We start from the raw sequence: 25,196 nt of genomic DNA, 5'->3' as shown, positions 1-25,196 counted from the left end.
AAACGCATTTCCAATAGAAACTACAATATGTCTCTCTACAATTCCGCATTAAGGTGGAAATCAAATAAAGTCTTGTACCTGCTCATTCTTTGGCAAAGCCCGCCAACATGGACCCACTCCAAATGGACTTCATTGTTAACATACCTCAAGCACTATTGGCGCCACTGCCACAACTATTAGCACTTATGATGGTGCCAGTCTGGTGGCGGTTCACGTGTTTCCGTACCTTCACGAATCACGCGCGTATGCATTTGATTTTCAGTCACCTTTGTAGAGGTACTCGTTTGGTGGGCCCGACGTTGGTATGCAATTACATTTACGTGACTAGAGGACCCCTACGGTAGGCAAGAAGGCGGCGTCACCTTGTGTGGGTGTACGCGTTATGGAGGCATGACCTATCAAGGACAATAAACGCCAACACCGTCATTGTGGCGTCATCAGTTTTCATCATGTATGCAAATATCTTTTTTCTCCACCACCTCAGGGCTCAGGAAGCCTTACCACAGTCTCACCAGGTTTGCGCGTCTCCACCAAATCAAGGCCAACATGGCTATGTGCCAAGACATTGAAGCGGCTCATTTGTTCTGGTTCACGACCAATCTTAAGGTGCTTTATTTCCTTCTAGCTTGACTTGTTAAATATGTGGCTTTGTGGCTTTAGGCGCATGGTCATTGCCTCAGTAGGTCGATGCTCGTGTTGAGCTTACCGGTTGATGTGTCTTTTTTTTCTTTTTGAAGATGTTGTGTGTTCAGTTTGCTACTTGTTTGTACTATAATATTCTAAATGTCATGTTTGCTATGACTATATTTAAGTTATATTTTTTTAGTAAAAGAAAGTTGTAATTACCAGCCCTCACCTATCACTGAAACAAGCAAGTCTTGCAAAATGGATGAAATAATGGGTTAGCGACTAAAGGGTGACGGTAAGCCTGTAAACAAACCGAACAAACATGAATGAAACATGTTCGTTTAACTATAACCTAACAAAAGATTGAATATGAACAGTTAACGAACATATTTTTCTTGTTCATGTTTGTTCATGAACAGTATAAACGAATGGTTCACGAACAAATATAACTCAACATAAATGAATGAACATAATTGTGAACAACAATGCTGCAAGTAAGGCAACACATCTCCTCTCATAAAAAGAAACCGCGAATATGAAGGTTATCAATCACCAAAATGTCAAAATCATGAGGAAGATTCGAAATAAATAATAAGTTACAAGTAGATAAACTACAACAACAAAACACCCATGATACACACGTCCGTACTAACCTACTTAAAACACCATTTTTATCTTTCTGTTCTTTCTTTTCTATGTGAAGCAAACTTTGATGACGTCCGCAAACAACAGCTGCTGGAAAACACAGATGAAGCCTCCAGAATGTCTGCTCTGTATATCACATAATAGACTGAGTGTAACTTAAAATCTCATCACATCACTTCAAATCCAATTATCTTGAACTCTTGAAGTCCTAATCTATGTTTGACTTATCAGTGTCAAATGGATTAATGTTTAATCTTTTGCACAACTTAGTCAAAATTGCTTAGGTTTTCTAGATTATATTTATCGTTAATGCACATTTAGTTAAGGTTCGATATAAATGTTTAAAATGGCAAAAACATTTAAAAAAATCGTCTTAAAATGAAATAATAAAATATAGTTTTGTAATTATATTGAATACATTGTATATTTAGGAAAATAGACAATGATAGGAGATTAAAAGCTGCATACCTAAAATTCATGTAAAATGAGCATCTCGGCTTCGTGTCTCACTACTTGTCTGAATGTGCCCGTTTAGCCTTGCGACGTGTCTGGCTTGGCTTGCTAGTTTTAATGGGTTTCTTAGCGGTCCCACTGCATTCCAACAACAAAATGAGGGAAGTCAGCATGAGATGTTTACTGTATAAATAACTAGTGGCCAAAAAACACACGAAGACTTACAAAAAGATGGCTGATAAAGCTCTGAATAATATGATCACAGGTAGTGCCAACAACGCGGAAGCCTGAAAGATAAATATACAAATTAATGCTTGTTTATAGAAATAGACTATATGACCGAAAGAACCAATTTCAAGAGAGACATACAGCAAACAATACAAACTCCTTAGTTGCAAGAGATTGTGTAACTTCATGTTTTTTCAGTGATTCTTCAACAGTGCTCTGAACCTGATTATGGTACTTAGTTGCCGATTCAAGAAACTGAGCATATGCTTCAACTGCCTGATCTGTGTATGGCTTCAATGCTTCCTGTGCTTTATCAAGGTGAGGTTTTGTTGCAACCGCAACCTGATCAATGTATGGCTCGCAAAACTTCTTTGCAACCTGGCGTTACGTATTATTACTTGACACGTTTTTTGTTGAGAAACTAGCTAGATTGTCGACTAAAAGTCTAAAGCGTACCTGAAAATGAGGGTCCACAGCTTCTTTAACTTTGATCACGTGTGGAGTAATAACCTCTTTTGACTGGGCATAGACCTCTTTGGTCTTTTTGGTCAATAGTTGCACACGTGGCTCAACATTGGTAATCACAATCACCCATTGTTCCTTTGCAGCAGGAATCCACTTCTGCATAGTTAAAATATAAAGTTATAAACTCATATTGTCAAAATAAATGGTTCAAAAAGGGATAACTAACGATAACCAAGAATATTTCTTACGGTTTTGATTGTGTCTATATGAGGTTTCGCCCACTTTTCGGCTTGTGCTTTCGTCTCCAAAGCCTGCCATAATGAAAAAGATATCTTAACATGATTTGAATTTTGAAGTAAACTAAACATAGAAAAAGTATCCACAAATAAAAAATTACCTTCTTTGTGAAAGTATCAAGGGCAGGTTTTCCATGCTTAGTCCAATGAGTCTCCAAATGAGACTGCATATTATTGATGTAGTCAAACGGTCAAATGGTCAAACCTTACAACTACGTTCTTATGAACATGTGTAGCATATTCAAAAGAGAGTTACCTGACTAGAAGACAAAGTGGCAGCAAGCCAAGGTGGCAACCATGCAGAATGAACCTGGATACAAAACCAGAACACATTATAAGATTTAGTCAAATGATCCGGACAACAGTCGGTCTTCAAAATAAATTACTATTGTCATCTATATACCAATCTAACACAATTAACAGCACCATAAAACACAATAATTGAGATTTGAGGTTTTAATTACCTGTGTCAATTCTTTGATTTTCTGTACAGCTTCATTCTTTGTCTTCATAAGTTCCTCCTACATAAAATTATACACAAAAATACATTACATATTTAACATCTAAATAAGTATGTTAAACAAACATGATGTGAGCATACCTCAGCAATTTTAAGAGCACGCTCCGTTTTCTGAAGTTGTGTCTTCTGTTCTTCAATAGTCTGTTCAAGCTGAACAAGAAATGGAAAAACAAAAGGCTTAATTAATCATTTTAGGCTTAATAATATAACACATAACAAACAAACACAATAATACAAAAGCTTACATCCTGAATTTTTGAATCTGCTTCAAGAATCTTCTTCTCCAATTCTTTTGAACGAGTTTCCAAAACTTCCCTTAAACCGGCCTTAAGATCAACTTCCAGCTGTAGTTTCTCCACCTGCAACAAGAAACAAAAAAAAACGATAAACCTCCACAGAATGTAAATCTTTTAATAATTTAATATAAACCGAATCCAATGTGTAAAAACCTGCTTCTCTAACTCCTGGGCTCTTGCATTAGCCTTTTGGAGCTGTTTCTTGGCATCTGAAGACCCTTTAACCTATAGAAAGATAAAAATTAATGATGGGTCATGCTATCAGTACACCACCCACAAAAAGTCTACACCAGTACCCCTTAGTAGACTGTATGACCTTTTTGTCATATGAGTCATATAATAGGGCGAAAAAGGTCATACGGCCTATATGCCTTTTGTCAGTTGTCACATCAATCAATTTTTTGTTAATTAAAAGATGATGCGGGTCATGGGATAAGATGGAAAGGTCATATGGCTCATATGGCTTTTGCCATTGGTCACATCAGTTATGATTTGACCCTCATCTGACCCATATGACCTTTTTTGCCCTATCATATGGTTAGTATGACTATGAAAATGACCCGTTGACCACTTTTTGACCTTAATAAACCAAAAGGATACAGTCATAATTTCATGAACACAATAAACCGAAACATAATTGACCCAAGTCAACATTCATAATCCTACCTTAAGAGAAGCTACATCTTTTTCCAAAGAAGCAATGCTATCAGACTTCTCTTGAATCACTTTCTCTTTCCCAGCAATGATCTCATCTTTGGCTCTTAACTCTTCAGTCTTCTTGTCCACAACCAATTCTTCAAACAAAACATCAAATCCAAACTAAATTTAACTCAATTAACCATCTAATTGCTTCAATTCATCTCAGGGTTTAAATGACCTGAGCTGAGCCCGATCTAGACTAAGCTCGTGAGTACATTTCAAGCTCTTGCTCGGCTTGTTTATGTTTATCAATTATTTTACAATCTATACTAACTTAAAACTTGTGTACTACACAGGGTGGAAGAAAATATCAACACATAACAATTTTAAATCTTTATTTGCATATTATATTATATGTGGAAAATGAATTAAATACACTAACAATTTAAGAGGGGAAAAAAAGCAAAAATATGAAAAATCTAATATATAATTAGGTTTGAAAATACATTAATTACTATTTAATGCAACTTAATTTTCATTACTATTCGACCGAAAACAAAATTCACATTACCAGATTTCAAAGTTAACGAACAAATGAAATTAACGTGCTAATTGCGAGAATCAAGTAGATTAATTATATATAATTACATAATTACTCTACTTGTTTATATAATTACTCTACTTGATTCTCGTAATTAGCACGTCAATTTCATTTGTATCTGATCCAAACCATAGTTCTTAAATCATAATTCTATACATAATAATTATAATTATAATTAAATATATTAAATACAAATAATTATTATATAAATAATAGGCTCGTTGGCAAGCTCGAGCTCGATCTGTTTGAAGCTCGAGCTGAAGCTTGTTTGATCGAGCTAGTTCAAGCACCGATCTCGAGTAGCTCACGAGCTCATTTGCAAAGCTAAATTGAAGATTACTTGCGAAACAAGTTTCCTTAATGATGTAAATCAGTAAGAGGAAATTATTGTAAAACAGAAACCTAGTGATTGGATCTTGGAATTGAGCTTATCCAATTCGACCCGAAAGGATTCGGATCCATCAGATCCGACAGCTACTCCGTCATCAGCTCTAATCTGAGTGAACAGCACAGCAAAAGCTAGGGTTAAGATTAGAAGCGTATGAAGGCTTGAAAGCGCCATGGAGATACGGAGTCGATAGATTTGGGGGTGAATTGTATTGTATTGTGAAGTCCGTCGTCACAATAAACGGGTAGTTGGGATTTGAAGAGTGGTGCTTTGTTGACTGAAGAATAATAATAATAATAATAATAATAATAATAATAATAATAATAATAATAATAATAATAATCTTCTGTATGTTGAAAACGTGGCTTGGTGGGTGGAAGAAGTATTTAAACATTTGGTTAGGTGTGTATTTGGTTGTTTGTATAATAAGACTGAAGCTTGACTTTGTGATGAAAGAAGGAAGTTTGGTTCGATGAGACCGAGGGTGAGGTTTAAACAGGTCTTGTTGGTAACCACTGTTTGGGTGGTTGCTTGATGTGTAATAACGAGGGAATGATTAATAGCTGTAATTATTAGGTGATAAAGGCCTTTAAGCATGATAACAATCGTACACTATAGTTTTCTCATTTAGACATTTACTGGACATGAGACACGTCGCACACCCACCCTAACCACCCGGATACATAATATTACAATCAAATAAAATCAAATGTTCATCTTCTTAGATCTATATCTAATCCACATGTAACTCATCAATTTTAATCCCCATTTGCACTAACCACACATGTCGGGTTCCATTCAAGCATTGCCTCATTCCGCATCTTCCAAATACGCCATATTGCCGTAATGCATACTGCACGAAACATCTTCAAAACATTAGAATAATTAGATCGGGAAAAATTATCACTTAAAAATATTAGAATAATTAACAGTTTTTTTTATATTTATAAACTTTCAACGTAATAAGCATTTTTAATTTTTTCACAATGATAAAACATCTATCGAAAGTTGGACACCTAGAAGACTCTTTTTTTTTTAACAGCGAGATTATATTAAACATAACAAATCACCTAACCAAAACAAATAGCTAATGGCAAGTAAACTTATTTACTTCTGTAATACAATAATACTGGTTATTAAATCTAAAATTACTTGAATTTGGACATGTTATAATGATTTACTAACAGTAATAAACTTACAAAAGTAATATATTTAGGAAAGTTCGTTTTTGAATAATGAATTGTTTACTTCTAAACTAATTTTTCTATCAAATAATATAAAACGAATATAACTTTAGTCATGACAGAAATCTAAACTACCCTAGAAACGTTTTATTAGGTGTCACGTAGCCACTTTAAACCAAATTATTTGGATTCAAATAATACTTTTTTCAAGTCAATTTTGAAACCCAAAAACGAATACGACATTCAATCTAGGTCAACCCGAACACAACCTGAATTGACTTGACACCAAACAATCTACTAGAATCAATCTTTAAATAGACAAGCATGTAAAACATTTAGCCTGTTGCAATCATAAACTAGTCAAATCCCAAGGGTACAAGCATCATCAAAAAAGACCCATAAGAATGTTGACAACCTTCCAAGGGTGTGTAATGCTTAAATAAAATTCTTCAGGGTCGAAACTGTAAAACTAGATATCAGATTTTGTAGACAGGAGTGATCCCCAAAAGATGAAAGCATTTCCTCATCACCACTGCAGTGGCCTCACATAACAATAATCTGCTCGTCTCCTCGGCAGACCCAACAACCTGCTCGATGTTGTAAACGTCAACAAAAACCATAGTTGACTGTTAAAAGTCAAATGCATTTTATGTAATAACTTATATATACCTGGCACTCAGAGTAGAAGCTTGTGAACTTCTCAGATAAATCATAGAGGTATTCACATAGGACATTTGGTAACAGATTTGTGCAAGCCTCTTCAACAACCTGAAAAACAAAATAGTATGCTTGACCGTTGATAAATTGTTCACCATTTTAACCCGTTACCCAACCCGCCCAAAGAAAAAAGATGCTTTCAACAACAGTTTTTTCTTTGCAAAATTGTATTTACCTCGGGAAACTGGAGCAAATGTAATCCCAGCTTGCGTTCTTCATCTTTCTCCAACTTAATTTGTGCCGCCTGTCACAAGCAAATAATTTCAGTCGTAAATTTAATATACAATTCAAGAACCCAAAGCTAAAAATATAAATAAGAAAACTATAAAAATGGGATTCTTACCCTTTTCAATTCCTCGATGTCTTTACCCGATTTTCTTATAATTGAGCATATTCGAGCATGTGCATACAGCAGATATACGGCAGTATTTCCCTATTTATCAAAGAATATGAGCAGCTCAGAAACAAGAATGGTGGGCATAGATTTGAAGAAGGTATATAGGTTCTTTAGGTTAAATATATGATGATATTGTATCACAAGTGGATGATTTAAAAAAATTGAAATGAGGAAAGATCATGGGACATACTCTATCGTTAAGCATCTGATCAAAATTGAACGTGTAATTGGTCAATCTGTTATTTTTCAGGTCTGCATATCTGTTAAGAATATAATTAGTCAGACGACAGGTCAAATGGGTTAACTAATTCAAGCAGGTCAAAAGTCCAACCAAAGTATTTCAAATGACTAAAACCATTAACCATCTATATCATTTTATTAACAATAACTCTAATTATTTATGATAAAGCATGAGAATCTTACTTAACAGCACCATATCCAACTGCCTCAGCAGTTTGCTCAAGCTCCTCAGGAGTCCACTCAGCAGCCTTGCCTAATTAAATTAAAAGATAACCATCTCATTCATTAATTAGTCCTAAAAATGAGCCAAAATATGGTTTATACCTCTCTCCACAAGAGCTGCTTTACAACGAGTTTTAGCTTCATCAAGCAAATCAACCAACTTAACTACCTCAGTACTACGAGTTCTAAATCTCCTTCCATCATCACCAAGAACAAGACCAAACCCTACATGACTTGTTTTAGGGTATGCGTTCTCATCAGCTGGTAGCCACCCTGCCCGTTTAGCAGCCTGCAAAAGAGAACTCAGTTCCATCAAAATTCAATTCTATTTTTACAATAACTATTTCATATAAAAGTGACTTACAGTGAAAAACATTTCAAAGTGTTCTCTCTGGCCTACATCAGTCACATATATTATCCACTCAGCTTTTTCCTCATTAAGACGATACCTACGTACAACATGAAATTCTGATTAAATAGTGAACAAAAGGACAACCCTTATTTAAGAAAACTAACCAGAGAGCTGCGAGATCCGTTGAAGCATAGTTGAAACCTCCATCTCTCTTGACAACTATAAGAGGTATCTTTTTTCCTTCAATAAAGATCACCTGAGCTCCTTCACTTTCTTCAATTAATTCCTGTTTCCTGAGAAGATCTAGGGTACCAGGAATGTAGGGATTATAGAAGCTTTCACCCTGAAAACAATAATATCAAAACAATAACACATAAATTCATAAATATAAATATATGTCTACTTTATATCAAGAAAAAAAATAAAAATACCTTTTCTTCCAAGTGCACCCCTAAACGCTGATAAACCTTTTCAAAACCCTTTCGACTTATCTCACAGATTTGTGCCCAAGCCTTCCTGTACTTCTCCTCCCCACCCTATTTCAAAGTTCATGAAATTACATATAAGAAAGAAGATACCATTTATACACTAACTTATTATTGAATTTTTATTATGGTTGTGCACCACAAGGTTGGTTAATTCACCTGGAGACGGACTACCGCCTGTTGGGCTCTCTCTTTAAAATCAGGATCACTGTCAAAGCGTTGTTTTGAGGCCTTGTAGAACACCTATCAAAATGTTTATAGTACATGTTATGTAAATATCAATTTAAAGTGAACATGAAACAAGATTTTAGCAATGTAAGAAGTCATCACATAAAAACAATAAAAATTGAAATTTCAAAAGTGGTGTACTTTCAAGTAAACTATGCTACCTCAAGTTCTCCAATATCCTGATCATTAACTTTCCTGTCAGGGAACTTTTCAAATAGGAACTCAATCAACATTCCAAACTGCAAGGAAAAAAAAGTAACATGATAAACTATAAATGTGTGCATTATTTATTTACATAAGAAATAAAATAAAAACATATATGTCTAACACCGCATGTTTCTTAGTTCCACAATATTGATATACAAAATTTTAAATAACAAAATGTCACATGCCTGAGTGCCCCAATCCCCAACGTGGTTTCTGCGAAGCACTTCAACCTTAGAATACTCAAGCATACGGGCTAGCGTATCTCCAATGATAGTTGACCTTAAATGACCCACATGCATTTCCTTAGCAATGTTAGGTGATGAAAAATCAACTATTGCTCTTTTGACAGAGAGCTTTGGTGCCCATGTGTCTATACCATCAGTTAACATCTTCTGGATGCTCTGCAGAAAAAAACAATAGCAAAATTAAAGTAAGCAAAAATTTAGATCAAGATTGTAATGCAAGTTTGAAAAAGTTAAAAATACATACCTTAGCTATCCATTGTGTTGATAACTTAACATTTATAAAGCCCGGACCAGCTATAGAGCATGATTCTATCATGTCAGATGCTGGAAGATTACGCATGATCGCCTACATATTACAAAAATCATATATAACTGGTGTTAGAATAAAAATCAACTCTATAAATTCTATAAAAATCAACTATTCGCTTTCACCAAAAAACAGTATTACCTGTCCAACAGGTTGTGGACCTTTAAATTCTGTACCCTTGCCTTTTATTTTAGACCATAAGCTCATGGCATTGTTGCTGTTACATAAATGAAATTTTATGCGTTAATACTCAACATTCATTAAAAAGAAAGCAATCAATACAAATGAAGGTGAGGCCAAACCTAAAAAGTTATAACTAAAAAGTTATAACTTATACCATTGGTAATCTTTTAGTTATAACTTATACCATTGGTAATCACCAGCTTCCTTTCTGGAGCATGGAGCAATTAAAGGCGCCACTTCTGGCTCGCTAGGGACAGTAACTTTCAGTGAGACTTCAAATGCCTTTGCTAATTGTTCTTTAAGGCTCCCGGTGTTATCTTCCTGAAATACAAAAGTATCATCAACATCTTTGCTGCGTGAGCTTATAAACTATAATATACGTAATATGTAGTTCAAAATTAAGGCCATTGTATTTATTCCTCTTGTGTATTTCAAAAACTAGCTTCAACTTTTGATACACATACAAGATGACATGTGCATGATAATGTGTAAAGTCATAAAACAGTTGCTTACAGCTGTATCTGCCATGGTTGATGCGGAATGCACACACTTGACTGGAAACTTTCGTCTATATGCTTCTTTCAGTATATCTGTCTAGTTTCGCAGGAACAAAAATATAAGAACTTCACATTACAATTACGCAAATTGGTGAAACATAACAATAACTAAACAAGTATCACGTAATTCCTATCCATCACGCAAGACATATGTTTAGTTTATTCATCATACCACGAACTTCACACAGCTATGTGTGTAAACTAGCCAAGCCGCTCGCAAGCTACTCAAGTTCGGCTCGCAAAAAGAAGCTTGATTCAAGCCAAGCTTAAGCAAGCTCCAGCCGGCTCGTGAGCCTATCGCTTACACAACTTTTATTTAATTAATAGTTATACGTAAAATTAATACAAATAACTAAACAATATAAATTATGTTATACATGAAGTCAAATTTATAAAATCAGTAATAAATAGTATGCAAGCCAAGCCAAGCCAAGGCAGAGCTTGAAGAACTACTCACTAGCCGAGCTCGACCTTTAGGAATGGAGCTCGAAACAAGCTTAACTCGTTTACACCGCTGATATGTTTTGTACTTTTGTGTTTAAATCAAGCATTAATTGAGAAGTGAGTGACAACACGGTGAAATGCTAATAATGATAGCTTAAATCGATGCAAGCAATAACTCAAAGCAATTCACTAAAACTAACGACATGAAAACAAAAACAAGCAACAATAACAGAGCCTACGTTCACCGGTTTCAAGCGGTAAGCTCAAACAGTGATAGCGTAAATCGCAAGCTATGTGACTCCAATTACAAGCAACAGCTGCTCAAATTGATTGATTAACTGAAACTAATTTACCGTCTAAAACCTAGGGTTTTAAACTTATAAGCAAACTAACTTGCTGAATTAGTATCTAATTAGACACGTTTTGAATAATAATAACACGCTGTAGTAATGAATTAAGATAATAGATATGAAGTGAAAGAATAGAAGCGGCGGAGAAGAGTTTGAGCTTACGATTCCGGCACGGTGGACGTGGTGGGCGGAGAAGAGATAAGCGAGGTGAGGAGGTGAACAACGATTTTTCGATTAAAAACATTGAGGCCTTAACTAGCTAGGGTTTTAATTTTGATATTACTTTTTTTAAAACAGTAGTGGGTTACAATTATGGTACCTGTACTACTACTAACTGCCATTTTCACATCTTTTAACTTTTAATGGTTGGTTAATGGAATATAGGGATGGCAGTGAAACCCGAATTCGATCGGAAAATCGGAAACCTGATATAAATGGAAAACCCGACCCATTAGAGTTTGGAATTAGTTTTGAAATTTTTCATGGGTTTGGTGGGATGGGTTTGTGATTTGTAATATATATTCGATCTACCGATAACATTTAATCATTTACCCGACATAACTTTTTCTTCATTTATATATGGTATACTTAAATATTTTAACTATATTCTTTGTTAAGATTTGTTTATGACAATTATTTGATACATTTTATTTTTATAGTAATTATTATTTGTGATGGGTGTTTTGACAAAACCCGATTGGAACCCCGAAAGCTGATAAGAAAACTCGAAACCCGACATATAATTACCGATAAAATCCCGACGGGTTCGGGATGCACTTTCATAATCGGGTATGAGTTTGGAAATATACCTAAATCCGACTCATTGTCATCCCTAATGGAATATCATATCTCATTTCCCATAAAACACCATAAATTAATTCCATCCACCCTTTTTTTTCATTCTTATATCACCTCCAACCATTGTCAGGCTCTTCACCACGGTGGGGCTTTAAAGTCCCTCCACGTCATCACCACGTAAGAAACGAGGCATCAAAACCCCTCTTTATAACGCCCCATTGTGGTTTAAAACCTCTTTAACGCTCCATTATATATATATATATACATGTATGAGAGGGAGAGAGAGAGAGAGACATGGCTCACCACCACTTTCCCTTAGCCCCCCCTTCCAATAGTACCCCCTGATGGTCGGTTAATTTGTATATGTTTTAGTTCGTTTATTATTTAGTTTTAATCGTTTATTCTATAACTTTCGATACTTCATACGTGTTTTATTGGATTTCAGGTCACAGGTGTTAAAGTACTCAATTTGAACCTGTAGTGACATGGTATGAAGACCCGGGATGTCCAGCACGCGAAACGAGGAAGTTTAATGAAGTTTGCTGGTGACAAGACCCATCGCGATACGCGATGGGCTTGCTTGAGGACCCATCACATATCGCGATGGGAGTTAAAAGATGTTAACTTTCTGGTCCATCGTGATACGCGATGGACCAGTGAAGACCCCATCGCGTATCGCGATGGGGTGTGCAGACGGAAAAATTAGGTTATAATCTTATTCTTCATCATAAACAACCCTAACTCCGTTTTGACGACCAATAGACGATTCCAGCAGCTACAAGAGACGATTTTCACCACCATAGCTTGTGCCAAGACCCTACATATGATTCATATCATCCGTATTGAAGGTCCAATGATGTCAAGGCTCGGCTAATCTCCTAGAATCGCACCCGGGATGTATAGTTTGTAATCTTTACAGTTTTTCTCATATGACTAAGAATATTATTGTATTATTATTGATGATTGATATATGATTATTGATGTTTGGTATTTCTGAGTGTTCGGTCGGTTTAGGTTTACGTTAGTCAGAACGATCTGTTACCAGTTGCTAGATAATTGATCATACGACTATTTGGTCAGATTGAATACAATAAAATATACAATTACCCTTAACCGAGTCACACTGGCAATGACTGTTTGATAACCAGTGCCGTGTATAAAGTGATTGTTGATGTCTAAGGTTTTGTTTGATTGATCAGTCTTTAGTTAATCGTTTATAATTAATCTGTTAGGTTGCATGAGATAACTGTAGGTTGCTTACTTGAATTCCCGGGTGTGATTTATTTGCGTGTTACTTAGTTCTCTAAATTTCACTTTAATTGCTTGTGTGATCAGCACTAAAAACTAGTTACTTCATAATAGTAAATCTGTTCACGAATTACATTGACCACATACTCCGGGTGGATACGATACCTTACTTATCCTATCTAGGTAGTTTAATTAGGTTTTTGATTGACTCAAACGACGGTCATCACCCCCCCCGGGGCGGCGTTAGCTTTTAATGGCACCCCAAAAAACCCCATAATGGCGCCCATAGCGTGCAGACTTATCGCTCGTCACCCACCATCACCGTTATACGCAAATAACGTGACCTAAACTACATGAAACCGTTAAAATAAACCTGAAGCCACATTATGGACTGGGAAATTAAAGTAGTGGTTTTGGGCTAAATAAATCCAGTTAAGAGCGTTGTGAAAAACAAAGTAAACTGACCCAAAGGTAATAAAAAGGTTAGGTTTATGTTTACCAATGATTGCCTTATGCCGTGCCACGACTAAAGAATCGAGATGAGAGATCTTCTCGGTATTGCAAGATTAGGCGGGTGATTGTTAAACAAATCTTGCGTAAATACAGAGAGTTAATTGTCATACTTACAAAGTTAGAGGGTTTTTGAGTTAGTTTTTATCCTAGTTTGATTCAAATAAGATGTCTAGATTGATTAGAATTACTAGGGCTGTATATGTCAATCTTCGTAATCTGTAACCAAAATCATATCAGTAAACGAGATATTGAGTCACAATTGTTTTTCAAAGTACAAGTTTATTGATCGAAGCTCATCCACGAACCAGTTAAGTGTTGTGTGCATTCTATCATTGATGAAAATATCAATTCGAATACTTGCGTGGGTTTTCTACTAGTATATACGTGGGTTTCCTACTAGTATATAGTTAAAGACATTATCTGTAATTTTCCTTAGTAATAATAACTACAAATATTAAAAAATAAAGATTGATGTGCTTATTGGTGAATAATAAATGATGCTAACTGTGACTATATGTGATATATCTGCATGACTGCGATATATACAAATTTATTTCTATGAAATAATAAGTTGCAGCCGTTCAAAAAAAAAAGGATGTAAATTATCCCACATATTTACGAGTGGTATGCTTGTTTTTAAGACTCGAAAATATTAATCGAGTTGAATTGCAAAAGAGAGATCAGATTTTGTAGACAGGAGTAATCCCCAAAAGATGAAAGCATTTCCTCATCACCACTGCAGTTGCCTCACACAACAATAATCTGCTCGTCTCCTCTGCAGACCCAACAACCTGTCCAATTTTATCAATGTCAACAATAACCATAGTTGACTTTTGTAAAGTCAAATGCATTTTATGAAATAGTTTGACAGAACATATAGGTATTTAATTATTTGGATAACCAAACAATTGCATACGATTAAGCGTATATATACACACCTGGCACTCGGAGTAGAAGCTTGTAAACTTCTCAGATAAATCATAGAGGTATTCACATAGGACATTCGGCAACAGATTTGTGCAAGCGTCTTCCACAACCTAAATAATAAAAGTGTTTTTTAGCACGTTAAATAAGATGTTGCCTCACCTGACCTACCAAAAGTAGAGAGCAAAAAACATGCTTTGGTAAACAGTTTCTTCTTTGCAGATTGTATTTACCTCGGGAAACTGGAGCAATGTAATCCCAGCTTGCGTTCTTCATCTGTCTCCAGTTTTATTTGTCCCTCCTATCCGAAACAATTAGACTCGGATCATAAATTCAATATGAAGTTAAAAATAAAATGTGACTTACCCTTTTCAATTCCTCTATGTCTTTACCCGATTTTCTTATGATTGAACATATCCGAGCATGTGCATACAGCAGATATACAGCAGTATTTCCCTATTTATTAAAGAATAAAGATTAAGGACGTTAATATTTAATATGATGACTTTGTATCACAAGTTGCTGATTTAAACAAAATTGAAATGAGAGAAGATCATTAGACATACTTTATCATTAAGCATCTGATCATAATTGAATGTGTAATTAGTCAATCTGTTATTCTTCAGGTCTGCATACCTGTTAAGAGTATAATTAGTCAAACAACAGATATAAACGAACCGATTGCAGTATCCAAAAAAGTGATGGCAACAAAGAGTGGGGAATTAGTTTATGTTTATCTACACCTCTGTTTAAAAAAGTTCAAACATTTTTAAAAAGTTCAAACATTTTATTGGTATAGGTAGCATGAGTATAACCGTAACTATTTATTAAAACGCATGAGAGTCTTACTTAACAGCACCATATCCAATTGCTTCAGCAGTTTGCTCAAGCTCCTCAGGAGTCCACTCAGCAGCCTTACCTAATAAAATATAAAAAAAATAAAGTAAGTACTTCACTCATCTTATTTATAATTTATTCTAATAATAAGCCAAAATTTGGTTATACCCCGCTCCACAAGAGTTGCTTTACAACGAGTTTTAGCTTCATCAAGCAAATCAACTAGCTTAACCACTTCAGTATTACGAGTTCTAAATATCTTTCCATCTTCACCAAGAACAAGACCGAATCCTACATGACTTGTTTTGGGGTATAAGTTCTCATCAGTCGGTAGCCACCCTGCCCGTTTAGCAGCCTGAAAACAGTTGTTTAGTTCCATTAATATCCAACTTAGATTTTATATAAAAAGGTTGTGTAAAAGTAACTTACGGTGAAAAACATTTCAAAGTGCTCTCTCTGGCCTACATCAGTCAGGTATATTATCCACTCACCGTTTTCCTCATTAAGACGGTACCTACATACAGTATGAAATATTAGGTAAATGGTAAATAAAAGGTTAATAAAGATAACTTTATTCAAGAAAACTAACCACAGAGCTGCAAGATCTGTTGAAGCATAGTTGAAACCTTTATCGCTTTTGACAACTATAAGAGGTACCTTTTTTCCTTCAATAAAGATCACCTCAGCTCCTACACTTTTTTCAATTAAACCCTTTTGCCTGAGAAGATCTAGGGTTCCAGGAATGTAGGGATTGTAGAAGCTTTCACCCTGTAAACATTAAAATCAAACACTAACTCATGAATTCATAAATATAAAATATATTAGAGAGAGACAAAAACAATACCTTTTCTTCCAAGTGCACTCCTAAACGCTGATAAACTTTTTCAAAACCCTTTCGACTTATTTCGCAGATTTGTGCCCATGCCTTCCTGTACTTTTCCTCCCCACCCTATTTCAAAGTTCATTGAATTACATATGAAAATATGGACACTATTTATACACTGAATTATCTGCGAATATTTATTACACAAAGTTGGTTAAATCACCTGGAGACTGACTACCGCCTTTTGAGCTCTCTCTTTGAATTTAGGATCACTGTCAAACCGCTGTTTTGAGGCCTTATAGAACACCTATCAAAGTACCAACTCAGTCAGAATAACATCAGTTGTTAAGTATTCAAATGGCATGTCCAATATATAAGATATAATTAATTAGGAAAAAGTTTAAGAGAAATAATTCAAAGCAAACTATGTTACCTCAAGTTCTCCAATATCCTGATCATTAACTTTCCCGTCCGGGAACATTTCAAATAGGTACTCCATCAACATTCCAAACTGCAAAAAGAAAAAAAGTAGCATAATAAATATGTGCCTTATTTAGTCACACAAAGAATTAAACAATTACATATGTGTGTAATACGTGATATACAAAATTTAGAAAGGAAATAATTAACATACCTGAGTGCCCCAATCGCCAACATGGTTTCTGCGAAGCACATCAACCTTAGAAAACTCAAGCATACGAGCTATCGTTTCTCCAATGATAGTCGACCTTAAATGACCCACGTGCATTTCCTTGGCAATGTTAGGTGATGAAAAGTCAACTATTGCCCTTTTGACCGAAAGCTTTGGTGCATATGTGTCTATGCCATCAGTAAGCATCTTTTGGATGCCCTGCAGAAAAAAAGCCCGTGACAACATTCAAGTAAGCAAAAGGTTAGGTCAATCTGGTAATGCATGTTTCAAAAAGTTAAATATATATACCTTAGCTATCCATTGTGTTGATAACTTAACATTTATAAAGCCATGGCGAGCTACGGAGCATGATTCTATCATGTCAGTTGCTGGAAGATTTCGCATAATCGCCTGCATTTTAAAAAAGAGCATAGAAAACCATACAATTAGTGTTAACATAAAATATACTTTTCTACTCTATACATTCAACATACGTGACAACTCACTTTCAAAAAGAAAACAATACTACCTGTCCAACGGGTTGTGGATCTTTAAATTCTGTACCCTTGCCTTTTATTTTAGACCATAAGCTCATAGCATTGTTGCTGTTACATAAACGTAAACTTTATGCATTAGTACCCAACATTCTGAAAATAAGCAATCAATACAATTGGCGATGCATCCAAAGCTACTAATATTATCTATAATGTGACAAGCCGAAAAAGTAAATATTTACCATTGGTAATCACCAGATTCCTTTCTGTAGCATGGAGCAATTAAAGGCACGACTTCTGGCTCGCTAGGGACAGTAACTTTGAGTGAGACCTCAAATACCTTTGCTAATTGTTCTTTAAGGCTTCCGACATTATCATCGAAGTATAAAACTATTGTCAGCATCTTTACTGTGTGAATTTATAAAATACAATATACATATTCCGTAATACCAAGACACGTGCATAATAATGTGTAAGTTAAAAGAGTTGCCTACAGCTGCATCTGCCATGGTTGATGTGGAACGCGCACACTTGACTGGAAACTTTCTTCTATATGTTTCTTTCGGAATATCTGTCGCGTTTTGCAGTAAACAAAAATACAATTACGCAAAATCGCAGATAGAGCAATGAAATTTCGTTCACTCGATTAATTACAAAATTGCTAAACTGACTGGAAACTTGGAAAGTAAATATATAACAATCTACTCGTTTTCAAAATATGCATACATGTAAATATATATACAGTATACACATCTCACCAAGCTATCGATCACTACGGATAATCGCATACTCAAAATTCATCAAATGCTACATCTACTAAACGAATATCGTGTTATTTAAAATCCAAAAGGCAATATGTATGTTTAGCTTGTTCATCATATAATGATAGCTTAAGTCGCAAGCTATCTGACTCCAGTTGATTTAATTAACTGTTTTTCACTCTAAAAACTAGCTTATAAGCAAACTACTGAATATTATTGAGTCATAATATGATATCTGATTGTCAAATTCATCTACGTACAGATTTTAATTTGCATGAAGCCTTACCCTGTGGAAATCGCAAGCGAGTAACAGACGGAAGCAGATGCGGTTATTTTTTTTATTTTTTTTACGGTTTAAAAGTAACTTATTGTTTGTGTAATTAAAATGGTTAAACTTGGTTTACCTTGAATAAATTACTTGATCATAAACCCAATAACTGATGGCCCAAATAGAATTTGATACAACTTAGCAATTTTATTAAACAAAAAAATAACTTAAAATAATAAATTTTCAACTCTATCGATCTAATAAATAAAATAGATTATTCCCTTTAGTTGTAATAATTACTTAACCAATGAGATTGATTCATTAGCTTGAACCGGCCCCACCTCCCCGACACATAGCTCGGGTTCGGGAATTAACTACAACAATAACTTTTCTTAAAAAAAACAAAACTCCCACGATCCCACACCAAAAGAGCAACCTCCACAACCAAAGAGAAGCCACCAACAAAAACAAAAGAAAGAAACTACATGAACGAAAATTTACACAACTTCGACTAATCTATTTGTCTATTTTTAGACATATTCTTGTACCAGATAAAATCGATCGACTTTACGTCTCCAATCAACTATTCTATCTTGACCTCTTTTTCATCAAAGACTTTCTCATTCCTCACATTCCAAATTCTCCAACAAGCAACCACCACAATCTCGTGAAAAGCCTCGGTAGACTTATAAAGCTTAGACGTACCACATATATTTATTACTTAATTAGTATAATTGAGAACTTTGGTGCTACAAAAGATTTTTTTTAATATTTTATTAGTTTAGTTTTATTTTTTATGTAAATCATTTTGACATTTAATCAATTGTGATAACTTGACATGTTTTTGATGAGTAAAATATTATATATTACTTATAATAATAAATCTTACGTGCTAAAAAAAACCCTAGGATGAGGCAAGGCGGCCGGCCGTCGACAAAGATAGGGGTTGTTACCAAGTTCTTTGTGTCAAATATTCCGGATAGATGCTCTGTGGAGGATTTGAAAAGGTTCTTAGGGGAATATGGGAAGATCTATAAGGTATATGTGGCTCGGAAACTCGACAAGTTTGGTCAAAGATTTGCGTTTGTGAACTTTTTGAACGTCAATAACATACAACAACTCGAAGGAATTATGAAGAATGTGAAGATGGGGGACAATAAACTGTTCATTAGTGTTGCAAAGTTTGTGGATGGAAATTATGTGGGACAAAGAAAACAACCGGATATGACGAAAGTGAGGACAGAAGAGAAGTGTGATGAATCTGGTGCCGAGGATGGCTACCGGAGTAAAGAAACGCTTTACAGAGATAAACTCTTAAACAAGGAGACACCGAAGAATCAACCGATTATTGATGTTGCTCCTAACGTGTGTGCTTTTTCAATATAGTTCGACTTGGCTGTAATAGCACAGGTTAAAGAGTTTTCTTAGTTGATTTATCTGAGAAATAATCTTCATGCGGCTGGTTTGAAGAATGTGGAGATCAAATATGTGGGTGGTTTTTTTGTTCTCTTAAAGTTTGAAAATCAAGACGAAGCAAACAAATTCGTGTTGGAGAAGGCGGTATGGGACGCTTGGTTCCACAAGATAGAGATATGGAAAGGCCAATGGCTTCCGTATGAACGAGTGGCTTGGGTGAAAATATACGGAGTCCCGTTGAACTTGGCATTGACGCCGGTGTTTAATGTCATTGGTGGTAAGTTTGGCAAGGTTGTTCAGTCGGCCAACTTGTCGGAGGAAGATGCTGATTTATCGTTTACGTGCCTTGGTATTCTTTGTAAGAATGTGAAGCGAATCAATGAAACAATGGCAATACGGTGGAAAAATAAATCGCTTCAGGTCTGGGTAGAGGAAGAACAACGGGATTGGGTTCTGGACTGTCTAGCAGAAGATCAAGATGAGGAGTCTGAAGAGGTGTCGGTTGGTTCGGAAGCGGATGATACCTTCAGCCAGAAACATAATGAGAATGTTATGAACGTGCCGAAGGTGATACCGGAACCAGAAAGAGTTTCGGAGGTGCCAGATTTGTTATCTAAACAGGATAGACTGGTGCATGATGCTCCGACAAACTCTAATGTGGGAAACCAAGAAAATATGGAAAACATTAATGGGATGGAGGAGAATTCGGTGGATTTTAATAAGGTGAATGATTTCTTTGCTTTCTCATCTGTTAACAAGGATACTTTTGTTAATAAGGAAAAAGGCTGTAGTTTGAAAATTTTTCAAAAGGTTAAAGACCAGACAAAGGAATCAATCCATATCACCCTAAGCCTGTTCACGCGTGAAAAAAAGGCCGAGGAAAAATGATCCATTTGACTTGAATGGTTTGTTGGGTCTTAGGGATGAGACTAGCAGTGAGAATAGTCCAACATCAGATTCAAACCCAAAGGAGTCTTTAAGTCCTAATTAATATGAATGTGATGCATGGTGCTACGTCGATGAATGAGGATGGGGTTATGTTAGCTGATGGGTTTAACACTCACGAGGAGGATGAAGTGGGTCGGATATGTAATGAAGATGCGGATATCACAAGTAGGAAAGCTGTTACGTATAATCAACTTATTGACGGGACACGGGTTTCTATGAGAAATGAAGATCAGACGCTAATTGAGGAGGAAACAAATGCAACTGTTTTGTTAGGAAGGAACTTGGGGGCGGTTAATTTGGAAAGTTTTCATGCACAGGTATGTACAAGGTTATCAAATGGTGAACCAATGAATGTGTTGTCCTTGAATATAAGGGGTTTGGGTGTTAAAGGGAAACCAAAATGGGTTAGGGAATTAAGGAGGCCTCGTTTGTTTTGCTTCAAGAAACTCAACACTCTTCTTTGGAAAGGGTGGATATTTCTGGATATTGGGGTAATGGAGGATTTAACCATGAGTTTGTGGAATCGGTTGGAAGATCGGGCGGTTTATTGACAATGTGGGATCCTAATTACTTTAAGTTGAGAAACGTGGAAAAAAATCGGTATTTCTTATGGTTAGCAGGGGAGATATGGGGAAGTGGTTAATATTTTAAATGTTTATGGTCCACAAGGGGTTAATGAGAAGAGGTTGTTATGGGATATTATAAGCCTATTAGTTGAAACGTCTAATGGATTATGGGTGGTGGCGGGAGATTTTAATGTCGTTAGGTCCAAGGAGGACAGAAGGAACTCTAATTTTGATGCTTCGAGTGCTAAGGATTTTAATGATTTCGTAGAGGAAGCTGATTTACATGAATATAGTCTCAAAGGTAATCGTTTCACCTTCTGTATGGGTACAAAGATGGGTAGAATTGATCGTATATTTGTTTGTTGGAGTTTGTTCAATAAGTGGCAAGCGGCAGAGTATAGAGCTCTTCCTAGATTTCGGTCTGGCCATTGCCCTCTAATTCTTAAAACGGAATCGAGGAATTTTGGACCAAAGCCTTTTAGATTTTTTAATTCATGGTTGGATAGAACGGATTTTGATAAGGTGGTGGAGTTGGCAAATGGAGAATATATGGGTTTGGGGCCACCTGACTTGTTTCTTATGATGAAATTCAAATTCTTGAGGCAAAGAATAAATAAGTGGAAAGATGAAAAGTTTAAAATGGAGCATGAGGAACAATTGGGGCTTCAAACAGAATTGGCCTCGTTGGAGGAGACGTTAATGGATAGGGATCTTGTGGAATCGGAACAATGGGTTTGGGAGGAGATCAAGAAGCGACTGTATGAAATTGATGAGTTTAAGTTCAATGATCTAAAACAGAAGGCCAGAAACAATTAGGAAAAATTCGGTGATGATAATACGAGCTTTTTTCATGGATTTATAAATAAAAGAAGAGCTTCTAATACAATTCCAGGTTTGATGGTTCGGGGTATCTGGATAACTGTTCCAAAACAGATTAAGAAAGAAGTGCTTGGTTTTTTTAGAGCCAAGTTTGCTGAAGACATGCATAATCGGTTGAGATTACAATGTTATGATTTGAAGCATTTGTCTTCTGTTGATACGGACTTTCTAGTTTCAAGTTTTTCGGAGGAAGAAATAAAGCGAGCGGTTTTTTCATGTGGGGATGATAAGGCACCTAGACCTGACGGTTTCAATTTCAAATTTATTAAGCGTTATTGGAATATGTTTGTGCAAGATTTTGTGAATTTGGTGGAGTATTTTTTTCGAAAACGGTATCATTAATAAAGGAGTTGGATCGTCGTTTATTACTTTAATCCCAAAAGTGAAGGAACCTTCGGGTTTGGGAGACTACAGATCGATTAATCTGATTGGGGTTATAAGTAAGGTGATCTCAAAGTGTCACACCCCATCTAGGGCCTAGGAGCGTGACCCAATAGTTGGTATCGTATTTGTAAATAAATCAGAGTTGCGTTAATTTGCGGAAGACTTTAAAAAAACTTTAAGGATCGAAAGTGTAATTTATATATACATTCAAAAGACGGGAATTATAAAATACCCGTTTAAGTTGTTACAAAAATATTACTTGTTTTATGTTTACAAACCACCATATTAAACTTGTACAAAAAAAATCCGAGCCATCGGATATTAGTAGCACTTCGTCAATCCAAGCGCTATCATTGTTCACCTGCAAAATGTAAGAAAATACGTCAGCAACGAATGCTGGTGAACACGCTGACGCAAAAATGTTTTCTTTTACTTTATTACCCCTTGAGACTACGCCTGCCTCGGCCCAACGTGGCTTAGGAATAACAAAGTTAAATAACACATTATAAATACGAGCCTCTACTCTAGGTCACCTCAGCAAACACCGCAGCGTTCGACTTAGTTAAGTACCCGTAAATATACACAACGCTCGTACTCCCTGCAGGAGAGCATCCTACGACCAAGGGTGGTGCGATCACGCCCATTCATCGCATAGTACCACCTATGTAAGGATCCAGACATACGTATACCACAGCCCGAGGGCTAGGTTTATAGCCTTTATTTATAACGGTTTTAGGAACACATAGTTCCTTGTAAACAATTTCATATAACAAGTTTGACTCGTTTTTAAATAAGTAAAAGTTTGGGAGCGTATTCGCCTTATCTCTTTAGAATCGGCTTCACTCACCGTCCAAGGGTCTTTCCCTTCTTTATCTCGCACCTATAGTACGAGTATAAATATTTGTTAGTCGGATACACGATCCGGCTTAAAACCTTTAGTCTTATTTTATATCTCAACCTCGATGAACCTTTAGTTCATTTTCTTTTACTTGAAAACCTTTAGTTTAAAGGTAAATTATAAACCTTTAGTTCATAAATTAAAAACCCGACGTTTCTTCTTCTCCAAGAAACATATTCTTTTTCTTTTATTATTTAAGAATACTCATTATTCATTAAATAATATTTTCATAACAAAGAGCATACATATATACATACACACATATTTATATATGTATCAATATTCAATATCTTATCTTTCATTCATTTCTTTGTTATGTTTATTTCTCTTTTATCGAGGTATCGAGTATAACCTCGACTTAAGGCTTAAGCCTTTTAATATAATATTATATTATATTCAATTGACATTACGCCTAACCTTATTGGCGTATTGGAAACCCTACGAAATTGAGCAGCACTCCGATGCCACTTTACTTCTTGATCAATTCTTTTCTCGACACGCAAATCGATGAACGCCAATCTTCAACACACGATGGCACGCACTTCGAGAACAAACACCATTCTTGATATGTATGTGGGTGGAGGGTGGCACGTACTTCGAGGAAACATTGATACACAAACGAAATATCGAGACACGTTTATCGAGGAAATATGGTACGCTTAACGAGGTATGGCTAGAGAGAGATTAGAGAGAAGTGAGAGTAGATTTGGTGTGCAGAAATGAGCTGCCCTTGGCCGCTATTTATAAACCATCTCTGAGGTCCCATCGCGTACCGCGCCCGGTCCCTGGGCACCCGTCGCGTACCGCGACGTAGCCCAGGTGAGTCACCCAGTAGGTCTGCCACGTGTTGACACGTGGCAGACGATGTGCCACGTGTTGACACGTGGCAGACGTCGTGCCACGTGTCGGGACACGTGGCTCGCCACGCGTCTCGCTGTCAGACATCCCATCGCGTACCGCGATGGGTTTTCCTTTTGACCCGGCGCGTACCGCTAGGGTCAAGAAAACAAAATTTTTATTTTTAACCCTCAACTTTTGAATTTGGCCATTTTAGTCCCTAGACTTTGGAAAGTTTACATTTTGGACTCGAAATTTTCACGTTGTTACACAAAGTTATTGGCGAATAGATTGCGGATGGTTATCAATGGTTTGATATCGGATTCTCAGTCGGCTTTCATCAGCGGAAGATATATTTTAGATGGCCCATTAATTATAAATGAAATATTATCTTGGTCTCGTGTGATGAAGAAGAGTTTATTTCTCTTCAAAACTGATTTTGAAAAGGCGTATGATAATGTTCACTGGGAGTTTTTGATTGGTGTTATGCGTCAAATGGGCTTCCCGGAAAAATGGTGCACTTGGATCTATGGAATTTTTATCTTCTGCTAGGTCGTCGGTCTTAGTAAATGGTTCTCCCACTTTTGAGTTTGAGTGTACAAAAGGAATCCGACAAGGTGATCCTCTATCCCCATTTTTGTTCGTGTTAGTAATGGAAGCTCTTTCAAGCTTGTTTCGTAAAGCTGGAGATATTG

General features: G+C 36.0%; 3 protein-coding genes and 1 pseudogene across 6 annotated transcripts; 1 reads left to right on the top strand and 3 right to left on the bottom strand.

The window, feature by feature from the left end:
* Positions 1 to 1,056: 1,056 nt before the first annotated feature.
* LOC143603445 (uncharacterized) lies at positions 1,057 to 5,455 on the bottom strand. Of its 3 annotated transcripts, none has more exons than XM_077080231.1 (14): positions 5,173 to 5,455; positions 4,197 to 4,324; positions 3,684 to 3,755; positions 3,480 to 3,593; positions 3,316 to 3,384; positions 3,179 to 3,235; positions 2,971 to 3,024; positions 2,816 to 2,878; positions 2,667 to 2,729; positions 2,410 to 2,574; positions 2,095 to 2,331; positions 1,951 to 2,012; positions 1,741 to 1,863; positions 1,057 to 1,398 (listed from the first exon to the last, which is right to left on the bottom strand). In XM_077080231.1, exons 1-13 carry the CDS (start codon positions 5,330 to 5,332, stop codon positions 1,782 to 1,784), a joined length of 1,326 nt encoding a protein of 441 aa, XP_076936346.1. In that variant the 5' UTR covers positions 5,333 to 5,455; the 3' UTR covers positions 1,057 to 1,398; positions 1,741 to 1,781. The 3 variants fall into 3 exon arrangements, with proteins under 3 accessions (XP_076936346.1, XP_076936351.1, XP_076936358.1); XM_077080236.1 differs by having other exon boundaries at positions 1,057 to 1,393; XM_077080243.1 differs by having other exon boundaries at positions 2,816 to 2,866.
* A 1,163-nt stretch (positions 5,456 to 6,618) lies between these two features.
* Positions 6,619 to 11,545, bottom strand: LOC143603435 (arginine--tRNA ligase, cytoplasmic-like). The gene is made up of 18 exons (XM_077080224.1): positions 11,439 to 11,545; positions 10,439 to 10,515; positions 10,110 to 10,246; positions 9,884 to 9,959; positions 9,680 to 9,781; positions 9,376 to 9,591; positions 9,145 to 9,222; positions 8,915 to 8,998; positions 8,702 to 8,806; positions 8,435 to 8,613; positions 8,283 to 8,367; positions 8,021 to 8,207; positions 7,880 to 7,949; positions 7,647 to 7,716; positions 7,403 to 7,492; positions 7,235 to 7,303; positions 7,012 to 7,110; positions 6,619 to 6,929 (listed from the first exon to the last, which is right to left on the bottom strand). Exons 1-18 carry the CDS (start codon positions 11,518 to 11,520, stop codon positions 6,819 to 6,821), a joined length of 1,917 nt encoding a protein of 638 aa, XP_076936339.1. The 5' UTR covers positions 11,521 to 11,545; the 3' UTR covers positions 6,619 to 6,818.
* Positions 11,546 to 14,370: 2,825 nt separating this feature from the next.
* On the bottom strand, positions 14,371 to 17,947 carry LOC143604298 (arginine--tRNA ligase, chloroplastic/mitochondrial-like; annotated as a pseudogene). The gene is made up of 16 exons (XR_013148262.1): positions 17,787 to 17,947; positions 17,580 to 17,655; positions 17,360 to 17,461; positions 17,054 to 17,269; positions 16,853 to 16,930; positions 16,643 to 16,726; positions 16,441 to 16,545; positions 16,186 to 16,364; positions 16,026 to 16,110; positions 15,765 to 15,951; positions 15,609 to 15,678; positions 15,326 to 15,395; positions 15,126 to 15,215; positions 14,993 to 15,060; positions 14,774 to 14,872; positions 14,371 to 14,626 (listed from the first exon to the last, which is right to left on the bottom strand). The product of XR_013148262.1 is annotated as an arginine--tRNA ligase, chloroplastic/mitochondrial-like (transcript).
* Positions 17,948 to 21,008: 3,061 nt separating this feature from the next.
* Positions 21,009 to 22,319, top strand: LOC143604289 (uncharacterized). The gene is made up of 3 exons (XM_077080820.1): positions 21,009 to 21,254; positions 21,347 to 21,463; positions 21,558 to 22,319. Exons 1-3 carry the CDS (start codon positions 21,009 to 21,011, stop codon positions 22,317 to 22,319), a joined length of 1,125 nt encoding a protein of 374 aa, XP_076936935.1.
* The last annotated feature ends 2,877 nt before the right edge of the window (positions 22,320 to 25,196 follow it).

Source organism: Bidens hawaiensis, unplaced genomic scaffold (genome assembly GCF_021521415.1).
Source record: "Bidens hawaiensis isolate Kalapana, Puna unplaced genomic scaffold, B.hawaiensis_p1.1 tig00001961_1, whole genome shotgun sequence".
Classification (NCBI taxonomy): domain Eukaryota; kingdom Viridiplantae; phylum Streptophyta; class Magnoliopsida; order Asterales; family Asteraceae; genus Bidens; species Bidens hawaiensis.
The sequence above is the reverse complement of the archived record's forward strand: the minus strand, read 5'-3'. Positions and strand labels throughout refer to the sequence as shown.